Source organism: Rhipicephalus sanguineus, chromosome 8, assembly GCF_013339695.2.
Source record: "Rhipicephalus sanguineus isolate Rsan-2018 chromosome 8, BIME_Rsan_1.4, whole genome shotgun sequence".
Lineage (NCBI taxonomy): Eukaryota > Metazoa > Arthropoda > Arachnida > Ixodida > Ixodidae > Rhipicephalus > Rhipicephalus sanguineus.
In genome coordinates, this window is record NC_051183.1 from 39,024,173 (window position 1) to 39,042,559 (window position 18,387).

General features: G+C 46.9%; 2 protein-coding genes across 4 annotated transcripts in view; both read right to left on the minus strand.

Annotated features, from left to right (window-relative positions):
- LOC119401739 (cold shock domain-containing protein E1) overlaps positions 1 to 18,387 on the minus strand; it is a 70,543-nt gene that overhangs the window by 26,488 nt on the left and 25,668 nt on the right. For 2 of the 3 annotated variants that reach the window (XM_037668692.2, XM_037668689.2), the window contains exons 9-11: positions 16,960 to 17,103; positions 13,573 to 13,725; positions 13,228 to 13,361 (exon numbers count right to left, since the gene is read on the minus strand). In XM_037668692.2, coding sequence (XP_037524620.1) covers positions 13,228 to 13,361; positions 13,573 to 13,725; positions 16,960 to 17,103 — 431 coding nt within the window. The remainder of the gene's footprint in view (positions 1 to 13,227; positions 13,362 to 13,572; positions 13,726 to 16,959; positions 17,104 to 18,387) is intronic. The other variant, XM_037668693.2, reaches the window with a different exon arrangement.
- On the minus strand, positions 6,320 to 7,903 carry LOC119401740 (uncharacterized). The gene has a single exon (XM_037668694.2). The coding sequence runs from the start codon at positions 7,580 to 7,582 to the stop codon at positions 6,356 to 6,358; it is 1,227 nt and encodes a 408-aa protein (XP_037524622.2). The 5' UTR covers positions 7,583 to 7,903; the 3' UTR covers positions 6,320 to 6,355.

The following is an 18,387-nucleotide window of genomic DNA, read 5'->3' on the forward strand; positions in this document are numbered from 1 at the left end:
CTGACTGCCGGGATGCAACGCCGCATCTGTTCATATTCATATGTTTTAGAAGGAAAAACATAGAAGGATACGTCCTCCCTCATTTCTACGTACAGTATAGACCGCTTATAACGTAAGTCGCCGGAGTTGCGAATATCCGCACTATAAGCGGTACCGCACTATAACCAAAACAACCTTCTACAAAGGCTGCAGTTGCACAAAACGTGTTGAGCATGTAGCCTCGCGTGTCCCATAATCGACATATGCGATGTGGGGCGTTTACAACCACTTAAATCTCCGAATGTTCAAAAATTAACCGCCAAAGACCCGCATTGCCAACGAAATGAACACGGGGGGGAAAAGCAAACAAAACAAAGTGCCATCGCGGAAATTCGCCGACTACGTTTCAGGCCACCTCGCGGTATGCGTATTACACAGAAACCATGTCGAATCGCGACCGAAATTTCACGTGCTGAGCGGTACCGATCGTTCGATATCACGGGCGCGCACGCGATGTCCAAGACATTGCAATCGAATCCGGAACCACCATTCGAGAGTTGCATGTGCCAACCATGCCCTCGTTTTCATTAACGATATGATTCTCTTCCCTTCAAGTGCAGCCATCGCAAAAAGTTTCGTTGATTCCGCACCAAACCGCAACTTTCATCGCCCGCGACCGCTACCGAAAAGCAACCAACGCTGATTAGGCCTAGCGTGCGGTTCAGCATGTTGTCGTGGGAAATTTCTCCAAGACAACATGAAGATCGGACGTCGAAAAGATCGCACTCAAGCACTAACCAAAGAACAGCGCGCATGATACGAAGTTTGTGCGGTTTATGTTCGCGGCTGGGAGATCAACGGCGACAAAAGCCCGCCAAGCTCGTTTAAGTCCGCGCACTGGCAGAAAAGGCGAAAGCTCGCGTCATGAAGCCGCAAAACTTTTCAATTTGCGGACGAGGTAGCAGACGCGATATCTGTAGCAAGTGTGATAACGACGACGCTTTTCCCGACGGGAAACTTACTTTAAAGCGCACTTGATGAGGACGCGATCGTACGTTCCACGCGTAAAACGCGCTGCCGGCAAGCGGCCGCGGAGCCTTGCCGCCGCCGGTGCAAAGGCTACTCCGTCGCCTAGGCAACCACCATCCTTCCCCACTCTGCGAGCCCGCACAGCGCTGCCGCGGTCTTTTTCCTCCCTCCGCCCCTCGTTCGTTCACTGTGCGTGCCCTCGCCCTTCGTAACGACCGCGTCGCTCCCTCCCCAGCGGCGTACCTCCTTTGAGAACCGCACTCGCTACCGCGTTTGTCAGAAATATTTTCTCGCAACCGCATTATAAACGGTATTTCATCTTGGGGGACTGCACAATAAGCGGTATGCGTATACATGCGGTTCTATGGGAGGGTAAACGGGAGTCGAAAAAGACCGCATTATAACCGGTCCTGCACTATATGCGGTTACGTTATAAGTGGTCTGCACTGTATTGTGGCAGTTGAATGCGCAACAGTACCGCCAGCATCCTCTTGTTTTGTTTCGGCGATACGCGCCCGCATCGCCTCAACCAGTCGCCACTCTCGTCCGCGGGAGCGGCTGGAGTATGCGCGCTTTGACCGCCAGGGCGGCCGCGGAAACTCCAGCGCTGGTTCCCTATATCACTTTCAGTGTGTTCACAAACACGCTGATGTAGAGTGCAGCGCGGGCATGCCGCAGCACACCTCAGTAACTATGCAGCTCACGATGCTCAAATCAGCCAACAGCCGTGTCCATGTGCATTTGAACATATGATGCAGTTGACTTTGGGTATATGCCACCTTTTGTCAAAAGAAGAGTGAGGGATTTCTAGCTTACTGAATTTATTTTTTATTTATATGCTGCGTACTGCGCTATAATGTTTGGCTCACATGTTTGCCGGAGCTTCAACTACCTATTGACAGCATTTTCTGACCATGTTCAAAAAGTGTTGCAGGACCCCTTTAAGGTGCCCAGAATTTTAATTAATAATCCAGGTACAAAATAAAACGTGTGTTAATAAAAGGCATTTCAAGGGCAATGCTGATTTTCCTATTCAAGCGCAATGAGAAATGAATTTAAATAAAATTCACTGCCATAAGAAAAGCTGAATTCTACTGACTGGTGGAAACGGTATGTATATTTAAGGCCCCAATGCTTTTTGAGAAAATGACGAAACGTTAAAAAAACAAAGATGATACACTAGGATTACAGATCTACAGTCGAACCCGTTTATAACGAACTCGAAAGTGCCGCGAAAACTGGTCATTATATCAGTAGTTCGATTTAAATGGACTCGCCCTCAAAAACATGCACTTATCGACCAAGCAGCATTTTTTTTCTGCACATTTTTATTGAAAAGTGATAACTTCTCCGGTGAGAAATTAGGCTTTTTTGCGTCGGGAAGCGATGCCCACTGCATGCACGAGCGAATTAAATCGCCTTTGCAGTGAACCGACACCGTTTCACTGAACCGTGGTACAGCTACGTGGAGCCGATCATCACTGGCTAGTTGCGTGCAGCGCGTCGCCTACTCGGCTCACGCTGTCACTGCCGGGCTGCTTGCATTTGTACGCGCATTTGTGCGCTCTTTGTGCCGACTTCATTTCGGACCATGCACGGGTGCGGTGAGCAGCCTGTTTGTTCAACGTGGCGAAGACAAGCATTTTGCAAGCAACGTGCACTCTACGTCTCTGCGATGCTCTGACGGCCCTGCACGAGCGGCGCGCTTGGGTTGCCACCTAATAAAACACACTGTATACGCTTGCTGTAAGTGCATCAATGTTTCTCGGTGCCCATGTTGCTCAACACCAGCGAGCTAAATTCGTTTACACGAAGCGACGCGCACTTTATCTCGCACAGCGCGGCGGTGGCGAACTTGCGAACGGCAATGGCATCGCGCGCTTGTACTGCTTGTACCGTCGTCACTCCGAACAGTTTACGCCACACGTGCAGCCAAGCTGATAGCTGCAGATGACTGTGATAAGGTTGTCGGCGATAAATCATAATGGCATGTTCATCGCCGGCCGCCACATCGCCTTCGCTCTCTTCTGATGCTTATCCGTGAAAGAATGGCCGCAATTGTGCGGAAGTTGTAATCATTGATCGGACGATCTCTGCCATTACCGAAAAGATGAAAGACATTTTACGGCACATTGTGACGTTGACGCAGTGAACATTTAAGCGCCGAAAAGTTACCGCGGTCATCGCTTATTACATTTTATGGCTTCTTGCGTTCCAAGACATAGGTTCATCGTAGGCGGTCATAGCTGCAGAGAACGGAGCCAGGAAGGGTTGCCGTGCGAAAGCTGACTGCAAGGCTTCATGCTGCCTCCTATTTCTTTCTTTGTTTCTTTCTTTCTTTTTTATTCCCCACTGCCATTCTGCCACTGAAGAAACGACTGGAACATGAGCGACCTCGCTCGTAGCGGCCGAAAGCAGCCCATGTGGTGCTCGCTGATCTCAGGTATCTTTTGTCACAAGTAAACTGGATCGGGGCACACGCAAGCGCGCGCCTCTCATGCTTTAGAAGGCCTGCTTTAACATTTTTTCGCTTCGTATACGCCATATTTTTACCGCAACCGTGTCTAAAGTGTTCGTTGTAAAAGTAGGAGGCTTTGAAAAATGTTCGCTATATGTGGACGCAATTTCAATGGGTAGCGTAGAAATATTGTAAGTGCACAAAATATGGTCATTATAACTGACAGATCGTTATATCTGAGATCGTTATAAGTGGGTTTGACTGTATAACTGTGCCAAAAGCAAATATCACAGCTTCATAAACTATGTTTGTCGAGCTTTTGGAAATGCAAGCATCACGAATTTCTAACTCCGCCAAAAAACGGATTATTTCCGTAAGCTACATTTTCCAAGCTTCTTAAAACATATGGGCTGCCGACCCATAACTGTACCAAAAACGGATATACAGTAGACTCCCGTTAAGACGAACTCGAAGGGACCGCGGTCATCTGTTCGTCTTATCAGGAGTTCGGCTTATCAGAAGTGCCCCCAAAAAGAGAGATGCTAACATGCCAAGTGCATCCAAATATGTTACTTGAAACACTGAATGCAGTAGACTTACAATGTGCGGCAAAAAGACAAGAAAAAGCATTTATTTGGCTCATCTAGATAAAGACTATGCCTTCAAGCAGAGCATTTACACGAATCTTACGAGCACCCATTTCGCGTGTTCAAAAATAAAAATGCTCGTGAAGATATTTGCTACCACATTTTAATGATAAAACTGTAACACGCTCCTATGTTGACGATTAGAAAAAAAAATTAAGAGACAAGCACAATTTTCCTTCAAAGAATGTAAAATTTATTGTCCTGGCAGTTCGTTTTCTTCTGTGAGCCTGTTTTGCTGGCTCTAAGATCACTTCTGGATACGCCTCGGTCGCGTGCTGTTGCCTTGACAAAGTCATTATATGCTGAGTTGCTTAAGAAAGTCTGCAAGGTTTTCTTCGAGGTCTGGCTATTTTCCCGTTTTCGGCCCGTAGGAACTTTTCCTGATCGACGTGCAGCTGAAGATATCCCATCGGGCTACTCACGGTCACGACGCAGCTATATTCACTGTGCAAAATAGCCTTCCTTTGTCGTGCCCTTCCATAATCAAAATAACTCATCACAATTTGCACTTCACTGGGAACAGATAGAACGTCCTACGCGAACCAACGCGAATTGACCACAAAATACATGTGCTCGGCCGCCATTGTGTGATGGCGATGACAATGCACCTGAGACGATGGTGGTTTCGGTTTTGTACTCGATTGTAATGCACAGACCATTTTTGTTCCTGTTGTCGCTTTCTTTTTTTTTCCCCCACTCCCCTTGCGTTTGCCCCCTCGTTTGCCCCCTCTGACCACGGAGGGGCCCCAAGCCCTTGTGTTGTTCTGTTTTCCTTTGTACTCCAGCTGGGAAGCCGAAGAACGGGGGGGGGGGGGGGGGGGGGGGGGGGGGGGATACAAAAGGACGCAATGGCTTGGGGGTCCAAGTTGTAAATCCCCCACTCTTTTTGTTGCTTTCTTTGCCCCCTACCCACAGGCAGGGGTTGAGAGGGGATACCAGCTTTATCCGCTGACCAGTCTTCTTCGTTTGCTCCAGGAAGTGCTTTTTTTCGTCTTTTTTGCTTTTTCTCGGTCGCCTGAATGCCCCACCAAGACTGCAGTGTTCGTTTCGCAGAATCGCTAGCGTTGTCGATCATCGCGAAAGTTCGTCTTAACAGAAGAGTACAGTTGGGCGGTTCGTCTTAAGCGAATTTTTTTTGCATTGAGTCTATGGGAAACCAAACAAATGGTCCCGTGTTGTTCGGTATAAGCGAGAATTCGTCTTAACCGAGTTCGTCTTAACGGGAGTTCACTGTATACCCATAAACCGTATTTGTCAAGTTCGTTGATACACAAGGACTGCAGGATCATAACTATGCCAGAAATGGGTATCACATTTCATAAACAGTCTGTAGAGCGAGCTTCTTAAGTGAGCAAATTTAAGGCAAACAAGTTTAGAAGCGTTTCGAAGCAGCATAATCTACAAATCGGTGGTAAATTCAGTCCAATCGGTGATGTGCAGTCCAATGTCAAAGGTAACACACCATTTGGTTTCTGTTCTAGTTGCTTGAGATGCAGTGCAAGGACTCTGAGACAATGACTAAAAGTATGTCCAATCGACTGATAAGGGGCTTTTTAATGACAGGGGTACACAAATTGTTTAGTTAAAAACTTTCACTAATTTGACTATTTCCTTTTAAGGGGAGATGCTACTCGAAAAAGGTTTTTTTTTTTATTTCTTGACCTAGATCTTTGAAATTTTAGATATTAGTAGAGCTTGCATTGCTGATTTCAAAACTGTAATTATTTTTCTGATAGCCATAGTAGTTCCAGAGTTACTACAACTTTGATAAGAAAATATAGGGTTTTTTGTGCACACTTTTAAGGTTATTAAAAATTTTCGCACAGAATCCCAATATGGCTCATTTTGCTGCAAATGAGCAGTACAATACTGAAAAGTACCTCAAATGAGAGATTTACTTGCTACCTTTTTTTAAAAAAATCAAGAGTGCCAAACGTATACTTTACAGCTCCCCTATCAGCATATCAAGTAATGAAACAAAAAATCTGTTACATATATTGCAACTTTATATAGATATCTGTATTCTAGAGTGGCTGATAAAGCTTTGTGCAATATTTCATTAAGATGGGACTATTTTAAGTGCATGAAAGTTTGTGCACAACATGCGAAAATTGCCTCAAAATGGAAATTGAGAAAAACGCATTTGAAAGTTATAAATACACGTATTCTTCAATGTACAGTGCGATTTGCATGAAACTTTTTGAGAGCATAGAACAATTCACCCTTTAAACAGCCAGAGCACTTAAAAACGTCCAGCTCCATATGTTCTTCCTTCTCGCCGCTTGAGAATGGAGTCATCAAGGCGCGCTCTTTTCACCATGTTGCGACGATGAGCCCTTGCCTCAGCTGTCTCACATGAAGACATTCTTTGGATCCTTCTCTGGTCACGGGATTGGCCGAGGGTGATCAGTTCATTAGGTGGCAGTACACCAAGTTCTTGTAGGACCTGTTCAAAGCTTGAGTGACCTTTGTTGAACCACAACACGGCCATTGCAGCTGCAGTTTCCACTGTTGTCCGGGAGGCAAACTTTGTCTTCGGACACAAAAGCCAGATCTTGCTGTTCAAGGATTCTGCAGCATTTTGTGTTTTTCCTTGCAGACAGCGAACGAGCAACTTTTCCTCTGTGAGGCGCTTGTAAATAGGAAGAACAGCCATTCCCTGTGCCTTAGTCAAGATCGGTGTGTGGTCTGGTGTAGGCTCTCCAAGAGCTTCGGCTCGCCTATGCTTGCACCAGGAGCTCACCCCTTCTGGACAGTATCTGTGGCTGCCTGCACTGTTGCTGGAGGATGAGTGGAAGTAAGACGCCCAGATGGCACGATGCATCTTCAGAAGATCACCCCTGTTTGTCGTTATGGCATAGTTTTGAAGCTTCTGAATGGTGCCATCCTTCAATTTTTCTCCTCGTGGAAGTCGTGTTGGTAGCTTTCTAAGTGCAGTGCCCAGACGCTTGGCCACATGGTTTGTGCACTCCTCCTTCTCCACAACTGCTTCACCATACACCTTGGCCTCAGCGACAGCGGTGTATGCTTTACTATCCCCATCACTGAGGAACTTGGTGAAGCGCAATGGTGTTTCATATGAGGGCGTCCTACCCCATATACGCAAAGCTGCCTCAGTCTCCATAGCATGAGAGGAGCATTCAGTATTTTTTTCACATATGGGACTGTGAAACGCCTGCCATATTTCTTCCTCAGCACCCAAGTCCTGATGTCGGCTACAGGCAAGGCAGTAGTTTGAGAGCACCTCATAATCTAGACACAAACCAGTGTCCACAGACACGGCAGTGCCTATTCCATTGTGGCTCTTGTGCCCTCTCTTTTGCCAAGTTCCATCATACATGACAGCAACATCAGCTCCATCCATCATCTCTTTTGTTTTGATTCTTGCCTTCGCAAGATTTTCTTGCACAGCTTCAACAGCCGCGGCATGAACTTTTTTGCCAATTGCAATAAAAGTCTTGTGATGCATAGGTGTTGGCAGGCCAAGAATAGCGCAAAAACGCGATAGCTGTTCATGTCCGATGCCTATCGCACGCGCGGCCACCACTACTTTCACATTCACGGCGAAGCTGTCGCGCGAGCTGCCGCTTCGATAGCTCCGGTCTTCAATGGCACCGATGGGATGTCCTTCTGGCACAACACGCCGTGAACTATGCGCGGCGGAAAGCACTGACGCTGGGCATTCACTGTTATCGCAGTACAGCTCGAGAAACGCAGAGAGGCCCTTGCGTTTGCTTGCGGCGTCGCGGACGACGAGTCCAGTAGTGCGGCACGTTGGACAAACGGCACCGCTTACCATCGCTGTCAGAGCACCGATGTCGCAGATTACACCGCTCACAGACCCACCACCACTCATCGTCCTCTTATTTTCGAACTGTCCTATCTTTCTTTCGGATGCGCTGACGAACTTCATCGCGGCGTCGATCTCGTCGAAGTTCCCGCAAGCCCCCGTATCCACGCTGTCTTGATTAGGCCTAGCGGCCGGTGACTCGCATTCTTCTACGATTGCTTTGCGCTTCGGCCTACGACGACGTCCTCGGTACTGGTTCTTGCTTCCGAATTTCCGAGCTCGAAAGTCGCGTTTCTTCGAGTGATCCATTGCGGACTACGAAAAACACACAAACGCACGGCAAGCGCTGATCGTCGCAAGCGCGCCGCCAGCGGGGCCGATCAGATGTAGCCAATGGCGGCCTCGGTAGCGTACCACGTGACCCCGGAGCGGCTGCAACTTGGCTGAAAACAGACTTCGAAACCGCTGTTTTTTTTTATTTTCCTGCCAAAATACGAAACTGGGGGGACGCTTGTACACTAGGAGAAGGCTTGATCTACGTCACCGAACAAACCGCAATGGCGGCCGACGTCGAGTTCCCGAGAGGCGGGTTTTCAAAAATAGCCGTTGTATGCGCGAGTTTGTGATTTAGAGAGCTGCCTTGGTTGAAGCAGATCGGTTTTTCACCGATTTCTCGTTCGAATTTAGCCTTGATATTTGGGGAAATGAGAGTTGAATGACCAAAAATAATTTTAGAAGGAATATCTCAAAAGTGAAAATTTCCGAAAAAATCGCTATTTTTCGACCCGCATCTCCCCTTAAGGGGGGACACGGGTCTTTGGGACGAAAAAATCGCGAAAAAATCGAGTTTTGGAAAATGGCATTTTCGAAATCTAGAGGTCTTATTACACGACTACACAAAGTTTCTCAGCTCTTGCATTAATATTTTAGCCGTAGCATAACTCTATTTCAACAATACTGGCAGAATTGCAGCCGAAGTTATTGCTAAAAAGGCCCTTTTTTCGCAAAACGCAGCGGCCGTTTCACGCGTCGTAGCGTGGCTATCTTGGTCTCGTTTGAAAGAGCTATCTTTCTTCTTCATTTTCCCGCCAACTCCTGTTCTATGCTGCCATTGGCTTTCTCAAAAAAGCGCGCGAAAAAAGAGTCCCAGCGCAAGCCCTCATTCGTTGCCCAGCGCACGTGACCTGAGTTCGGCATACGATTGGCGGAATTCCTTTCTTGTCGTCTGCACAGCGCTCATCTGCGCTGTCGGCCATGCGCCATGTTTTCAGTGTGTGACCAACGCCGGTGTGGCTGAAGTGTAGAACGATGGCTCGGAAGAAGTCGCACACAAAAAAAGCATTTGGGGCGAAGAAAGTGCGGCGCGCACTTATCGAGAACATCAGGAAGAGGAGTGTAACGCAGCCGAACGTCGAAAGCGTCGCGGCCGCCGCCGATACGGACCTAGGCCTAACAAGCCCGTCGTCGTGCGGAGGTGCCGACGGTCGCGTGCGTTGCGATACGAAGTTTCTGCAGCCCGCAGAATTGGAAGAGGGCAGAAAAAGAGCTCAAGATAAACTGCTGCAGCTGTCGTCCACCCCCGCGACGGAAAGGAAACGGGATCTGCTGACCGACAACGCCGATGCCGCATGTGAAACGCCTGACGCGAGTGTGTTTACAATTGTAAGCTTAGATTTGGTGAACACTCTGCTTGTGCATGCGAAATGTAAATTATGCAGTGCTGGTGACCTAGAAATCGTCAGAGACGATCGTGAATACGGCCTCGCCGTCAAGCTGCGTCTCGTGTGCACGAACTGCAGTGACGTGACGTGGACTTGGAGCTCGCCGCGCGTCCGTGGTGAACCGAAGGCAAACCCGTTCTGTGTGAATGTTCTCGCGGCTCGCGCCATGCAAGCTACAGGAAACCGACAAACAGCGTTTAATGATATATTCTCGCTGATGAACATTAGCCGTCGCGGCCTCCACACAAAGACGTGGCAAAGCTACCTCAAAGGTAAGCTGGTTCCCGCAGCGGATCGTGCGGCCAAAAATGTGACAAGCGAGTGCGCGCGCTCGGTTCGCGAGCTCTATCAAGATTTGTGCCTCAGCAACCCCGGAAACATCGCGGTTTCGTACGACGGGTCGTGGATGACTCGCGGACATTCCTCGCACATCGGCGTCGGCACCGTGATAGAACTGTTCACGGGGCTTTGTTTGGACTACGTTGTCCTGAGCAATTTCTGCGCGGGATGCGAGACGGGCCCAAAGGAAGGCGATTCGTCTTTCGAAAGCTGGAAGAAAGGCCACAAGTGTCAGAAGAACACTAACAAAAAGTCAGGAGAAATGGAAGTGGAGGCAGCTCTTATTTTATGGAAGCGGTCCCTCGAGCGGCACGGTCTTCGGTACACTACAGTACTTAGTGATGGAGACAGCCGTACGTATCTCGCACTCCAAGAGGAGAAAGTTTACGGTTACGTAGAAGTGGAAAAAGAGGACTGCGTGAACCACGTACAAAAACGTATGGGCACGGCACTACGCAACCTCGTCTCAAGAAGCAAAGCTTCTGGCCTTGAGAGCCTTGGCGGAAAAGGTCGGCTCACAGCTGACCTAATTACGCGGCTAAGCTCCTATTACGGATGGGCACTAAAAACGCACAAAGGAGATGTGGATGCCATGCACAAGGCAGTGATGGCAACCTACCATCACATAACGTCTAATGACACTGCGTCAAACCATTCCTTCTGCCCAACAGGCCCCAATTCGTGGTGCCGCCAAAATGCCGCAGAGGCTAGGGGTGAGCCAGCACCAAAACACCCTCGCAACCTGCCTCCTCATGTTTGTCAGGCTTTGTTGCCTATATACGAACGCCTGAGCAACAGAAAATTGCTTGAGAGATGCCTGCGAGGGAAGACTCAAAACAGCAATGAGAGCCTCCACTCGGTCATATGGTCGCTTGCACCAAAGGAGCGCCATGCCTCCCTTTTTACCGTAAAAGCAGCTGTGGCGGAGGCAGTGCTAAGGTTTAATGCAGGAAATGTGAGAGCAACTGCATCAATACTAAAGGAGCTGAGCCTAAGCCCCAGCACACTGTGCAGAAATCGTATGGCTGAAAAAGATCAGCGGCGCCTGGAAGCTTCAACTCGAAAGCGTGCATCGGCAGAAAATATGCACCGAGCCCTGAAAAAACGCCACACAGGCAACAATGTGCAGACAGACTATGTGCCAGGGGGCTACTGATCATTTACAACTGGTAAATTGTAAATATTTTATGATATTCTGGAATAAATTGAGCTGTTTACGTTTTTCGCGATTTTCTCAGAACAAGCTTTTTACTCCTTTTTCTTGTTTGGTACAGTGATATCTAAATTCCTAGGACAGCTACAGCTGTAATTTTTTTTATATGTGATGCTGAATGCCTAAAGCTTGAACTGCTGCAAGCAGATTATTTGTTCTCTCTCTCTATAATTTTTTATTTGCTTTTGTTCAAGTTCATTAGTGGCTGTGACATAAACATCTAAGCTTTGATGAGCTCCTAAATTGCTAATTGTTGTTGGATTTGAAAACTGCTTGCAGCAGTTCAATCCTTATGTATTCTACTTTGCATTCATGCACTAAATTTAACTTTCTGCTCAGTAGATTTTTATCTATTGTCTCACCAATTATTAGTAATTAATATCTAATTATTTCGGTAACTAATTGAGTCACAGAAAAAATCACTGCATTTTTGAAATCAGCACAACAAAATACATATACCTGTGATTTTAAATTGATTTTGGTTCATAAATAAAAAAAATAGCTCCAGGTACCATGTCCCCCCTTAACAGTTGACTGGTACGTAGAGTCCTCCCAGATTGAAAAGCTACAACGTGGGGCCATGTAATGCACATACTTTTGTTGGCACCGTCTTCAGTTCGAGTCATACTGACATAATTTGAACTTGAACACTCGCGTCAAAGCAAGCACCTTTAGCGGCCAGATTCGTAGCAACATGATGCACTTATCCCAAGCGATCACACATACCAGTTACAGTGGAACCCCGCCGTTACGTTCCTCACTGCTGCGTTTTCCCGGCTGTTACGTCGTTTTCCGCCGGTCCCGGCATAGCTCCCATAGGATACAATGTATTGGGAACCCCGCTGTTACGTCGTAACTGTCGGACCGTTCCCGTATGATACGTCGCGAAGTGCGCTCGGAGCCGACCGTGTGACTACGAAAGAGAGCGGCCATGGTGCATTTTCACGCAGCTTGGCCTCGTTTGACCGTAATATTAGCCGCACGAGAGGCGCAAGCAACGGAATCTTTCAATTGATGCAAACAAAAGCATGGCCTTCGAGATTGGCATTTACTATTGACAAAAGCAGAGCCTTTGAGATCTGCATTGCACAAACATAGCGTGCATGACGTAATTGCTTGCGAAAGCAAGGCCTTTGAGATTGGCATTCACTTCTGCCATCGCGTTGGCGTAGACTCATCATCATCGTTATTTGTCGGAGAACGGGAGGAGTTTGAGCTGGTTGGAGCTCGCATGGTCGTGCGTGCGGTTCGCGGTCGGACTCGCCGCGCCGGTCGTGATTGCGTGTGCTTAGTTCTTTCATGCCTACACCTGTTGGTGTTAAAAAAATCACATACGTTGATTACATTTCTGTGGATGAGGCCGTCCTAAGCTCCGCGTTTCTATCCATCGACTAGATCGCGGCTGAGCGCGCCAATTTTCGTGCTGCTCGTGAGAATTGAAATAAAATTCTGTACCACTAAATATTTTGCCGTTTTTCCTCTTTTTCGGCTCTTACGTTTCCCGTCTCTTACGTTTATTTCCTACGGTCCCTTCAAAAACGTATCAGCGGGGTTCTACTGTATTATGCCAAAAATTTTGATGTCACATTTCAACCGGTGAGCCCAGTACCTAACGTCCAACCTCGACATAACGAATTATCGGTTATACCGCAGTAAAGGAAGAAAATTCCTGCTACAAAAACAGTGTGAAAAATACATATTTATAAAAAAATTTTTAATATAACGGAGCAATTTCCACGTCAGATGCGACTTTGTTGCAATGAAGTTTTATTTATACAGTTGAAACCCTTTATAAGAGGCACAGATGTAACAGACAATTGGGTATGAGTGACACCAGCGTGCCTACATTGAAATGGGCGTTAATCAGAAAATGAGATTGTGATACCCTGCTTATAAGAGACACCTCATACAAACGGGCCACGAACTGCTCCCCGGTGCATGCCTCTTATAAAGGGGTTCTGCTGTATCCCATTGATCTTGTCCCCTTCGGTGCAAACCGCATATATTGGTCACAAATATCCGTTACAAATCTCTCACAGCTGACAGCGTACCTGAAATGGAAGAATACGTCCTGGTTGTGCTCTTCATTTTCGATGAAGCCAAAGCTTTCTTTCAATGCCGCTATGTAGCCACGGTGCGTGTACCGGAAGCCATTTCGCCCACCACGGCCTTTGCCAGACTCTCCCTGCAGAGACAGACAACATGCAAGGTTAGAGGAGTAGCGACACATTCCAGGGATGTGGAAGCTGTAACACATGTTTGCATGTGAAACGATGGCACAAGTGTGGTAGATCAAATGACTAAAGGAATGTTTCGTCCTTAGTGATGTGACTTGACGCATGAATATTTCTTGAATATCTGTGGCTCTGTATCTAAAGACAATCATCGGACCTTACCCTGTTTCTCAAGTTCTTGGACTCGTCGCCGTTGACGGCAGACCCATCGCCGTTGGACAGCGAGCGTCTTGTGCGAGGACCGTCTTGGTCGTCACACACGGACCATAGGCGGCGAATTCGGGTTGCCAAGAAACGACTGGGAGACGCGGGATCCTACATCAAGTAAAAAGAATATGTAAAAATTATGTGAGAGCCGAAAATTGTGTCCCGGTACAAACATATAAGGGCTCTTCAAACTTCTACTTCTTTTTTCGTGCATATTTGAACATTAAAGGGGTCATGAAGCACCCCTTGGGCTGATTGAAAAAACACATCCTGCGGAAAGCTGACACGGCTATGAACTGCTCTGCCAAATATTACAGTCGTGCGCGCCGCGTAATGGCCACAAGCGGAGCGCGAAGTTGCCGTTTCCCCAGGCACCCTCTTTTCAAACAGAGGCCGGTTCTCACTCTCGTCGGTGGGCGGGGCGTCTGTCCGCTGTACGTCGCAAGAGACATAGCATGCTTATTGGCCGATAGCCGACGTAAATCGAGAGCGGCGTTCGGATCAGATGCGCTTCTTGCCGCGGGGTGCCGCCACTTGCCGGCACCGCACTCCTCAGTACACGGTAGCCGCACTCGCGCAAGCGAATCACAGCGGGAGAGCGATCGCGTTTCATGACGCGCGCTGACGTAACTTCTTTCCCCCATGCCATCCCTCCCTGTCTAGCTTCCAGTGCGCTCGCCGGCACGAGAAAAGAGAGAAAGCGCTGGGAGCGGGCGCCAAACCCCCGTAACTTCGCTGATTCTTGACGGATTCGAGGAATTTTTGCGGCAATCGATTCGGGAGGCAGTACACTCCGATACTGAGGTCATTAGATTATTACTTGGAAAAGTGGTTCATGACCCCTTTAAAAAACCAATAGCTTTATAGTACAGAATGGGCCCTTGCGAATATGCTTATGCGAGAATTTCAATCAACTATTGTACAATAAATAAATTAATTTGGGAATGACTACACATAGCTCAAACCGGCTGCAGTTAAATCAGTACAACAAATAACATTCTGCTGCCGAATTTCATTGATTTATCCCCTATAAATAATAAAAGCAGTTTTCGTTCCCACGTCCCCCCTTAAAGCTGTCCTTATTTGTTTTTCAACCAATTTCAATAAAAGCTGGCACGCTTGTTTAGCTTCTTCCAATTCTAAAAGTGCAGTTACTTTTGCTGTAGGTTCATTATTTCATTATACTATCAAGAAAACAATTTCTTTTGTTGTTGCTAGAATAGATAACCACTACACAGAAATATACATATAAATTACATATAGGTCAATAGCAGAATGCACAAGACAAGGTTTAAGACTAGAAAAAATGATGCTGTAAAATTTTTTTTACAGAACACTAAATTCTGTTGTTTTGAACATTGCCACGCAGTGAGTGTCCAAGAGAGAAGACTGCCAAAACCAAACAGTGTCAAAGATAAGCCAGCTCCATAAAACTATACTGTTTCGTGCACCAGGAGCGAAGCTGTGGAGGCTGGGGAGACTTCTTGCAGTAGGTGCGTTCGCACCAAGAAATAGTTCAATGATTTTACCAACTGTAACGTGATTGGTTTGTATTTTTACACTGAGTAATAAATGAAGACACTCTGTGCCTTAGAAACAAACAAACCCAGTTTATATGCTTGTCAATACATTGTTCTGGATTGCTTAGTGTCTCTTCATTTTTTTTTTTTGTGTGTGTTTGATTTGCGGCCCGTCGCGGCGCCTCACGCACGATCTTGCTCGTCTCGCATGAGCGTTTGCAACGACAAAAGCCAAGCACAAGACACACGGACTTGCACATTTTGCTGACCGAACTTCTTGCATAGCTTCCACAGCATTGCACCTAATGTACGAAATGGAGTATAGTCCAAGAGCTCTTTACGATTGGCAAGCACAGCAATATACATAACGTCGTCACATTAGTCATCCATGTGGCCCACAATGCAATTACGACAGAACTGCTAAGCAACACAGCAACAACTGTACATGTATCTTGTTGCTGGTTATGTCACCCACGACAACCACCACCTGACGACAGCAAGCAGATGTGCAGATGCATGCCTTGCAGCAAACAGCTTATGAGGATTCATCGAATAATGTTTTGGGCTCCCCCCACTGGCTCCACGTGCACAATACCACCACCACACGCAAGAGAGAAAGACATTTAGAGGCACATGAATCGCATGTCAGAATTTTTCACATTCCATGCTAACTAAACACTTCAAAACACACAAGCGTGCACTACAGCATGACATCTGAGGTACTTTTTATATCGCAGCAGTGTACCAGCACACAACAGCTGCCTTTCCAAACATGACTACACAGGTTTATGGTTAGGTTTCATTTCTGGGGTTTAATGGGTACTGACACTAATTTTCAAAGCTGAATTTACTCTGTCATAAAAATCTCCTGTATAGTGACCACTCTCAGCAAGCGTGAAGCTCAGTAAACGCCAATATTTTATTTTGATATTGAAGTCAATTTTTGTAATGCGCACCTACTGACATCGCCACTAGCGTGATGTCCACTCTGGTGACTTCACGCACCAGTATGAGTATGGCTAGCTGTGATGACGTCAGGTACCGAAACATACAACATGGCCGCAGGCGCATCAACAAAAACACTCAAAATGGCCACACGTGTGTCAACAACGAAGCCACACAGCAGAGCGGGCGTAGAAATGTCACTATACCTTGCATGAGCACGTGACGAGAAGCTCATACAGTATTGTGACGTCAGGGTACCGTAGGAACCAAAACTAGCTCTTAAAAACATGTTGTAATTAATTTTTCGGGCTGCACTCACGCTTAGCAGTACATTTTCTAGGCTCATGAAGACTTAGCCTTTCATTTGATGCAAAAGAAAAAAGACAGCTGAAAATTTTTGTGCCAGTACACCTTCAATGCCTTAATGTGACTCGGGCTATGAGACACACCGTATTGGAATGTAGTCGGTAATGCATATCTTGAGGTCTAGCACAAAGAAATGATGTAGGATAACAGAAGCGGTGTCCTCGAATTGTCCTCTGTCATCTTGCACTAGACCTCAAGATAAAACAGCTTGTATTGTCTCTTGTCTTTTTAGCGATCCCGTGTGTTTCACACCATTTCCAACCTTTTGACGACGCACAATCTAAACCGGACTTATACTTCCCTGTAAAACAGCTCTTCACAGCGCACGACTCCACATACACCAAGGCATGCAAAGAACCCCTTTTCCTGGTTCACGATGCAACATTGCACGTAGCAGCGGCAAGCCTTGCAGGCAGCGTCACCGATATCGCAAACATGCACGTGCGTTGGCGCGAAGCATATGCAAGTCGAGCGCAGCGGCAGTGGCGGGTGTCGGGAGAAGGTCCCTTACTTGAGCCACCGTGAACTCCACCTCGTCGCTCGGATGCAGGGTCATGTCTGGGTCGAGCAGTTCGCAGGTCTTGAAGTAAATCTGGCTGTCGCGGTCCTGGCAGCTGATAAAGCCGAAGCTTTCCTTCACGGTCGCCACAACTCCCTACAACGCACGCCAGGAGGGAAGGCACAAGAGAACAAGGAAAGTTCGCCGCTTGCCAAAGTTCTTTGCCAAGAGACTCATTCCTACGCAATGAACCCGACAGGCAATCAAGCCAAGGAAAGCATAAAGGTTATTAATTGTTGTATTTAACTGTGGCGTAGTTAATTATGATGTAAATTAAAATGAATTAAAGTGGATGAAAAAGCACCCTTCCTGTCAGTGGGACTCGTACCCACAACCTTCACGTGTATGATACTCTGCCAATTGAGCTGCCTACAAAAAAAAGGTATTTCCCCGTCCACTTCGTTGGGTATTTCGGTACGTGTAATCCCTGGAAGTGTTAGCCAACATCCGATACGTAACTTGAAGGTTGTAGGTTCATCCCACTAACGGAGAGGGTGCTATTACTACACTACAGTAAAAAGCCACGATCAATGTCCTTTATGCTTACCTTGGTGTAACTGCCTGTTGGACCCATTTGGTTGAGTATAACAAAGAAACGAGCCCTTTGAAAAAATTTCCCTTGTTTTGTTAATTCCTACGGTCAAATGTAACAACCTTGCCACGCAGGGCTATGAATAATGACAGGGTAACAGCACCTCTGTTAGCACCAAAAGTTAAACCCCAAAAATGTTGAGTGTAGAGATTACCACTAGTCTTGCCAAGAGGAAATTCCAAGCGTTGGCGATGACTAGACAAAATATCAGGCAAGCCTCGGTTGTAAACCTCAACACACACAGAAAAAAAACGAGGCCACTGCTACCACAAGGACACCCGTTTCTTTGGTAACCACTTCTAAGCTTGCCAAATGTTACCAACATACCAGACATTAGGCAAGCCTCTGGTGCACCAAGATTGAGTTTCGGTGTGCAAATGCAAAAGTGGCTCCTGCTCTCGTGACAAGACCTAGCAACACAACGCGTAACAGAGCTAAGGCAAATAACAGGGTGCCATAGTTAAAAATGACTATACTGAACACAACTGCGCTAAAATTCCTTCATACATAAAATACAAAGCAGATAAAAATATGAGAGGAATGATTAAACACAAGCAGGTACTAATGTTGAAGTCAAAGACCACTACAGTGCAGCCTTGCAGGAGTGAATAGCTTCGGATGGAATCTAGTGGAGCAGTGCAAAACCAAAGCCCTCAGCCCTTTATTCGCTACGCCTTGTATGTGCAGGCCACCGAATATGGAAACCAAGACCTGGTTGTGCATTACGTTTCTTGCAACATCACATCAAACTCTTCCGTAATTTTGCACCCAACCATTCCATATTGCAG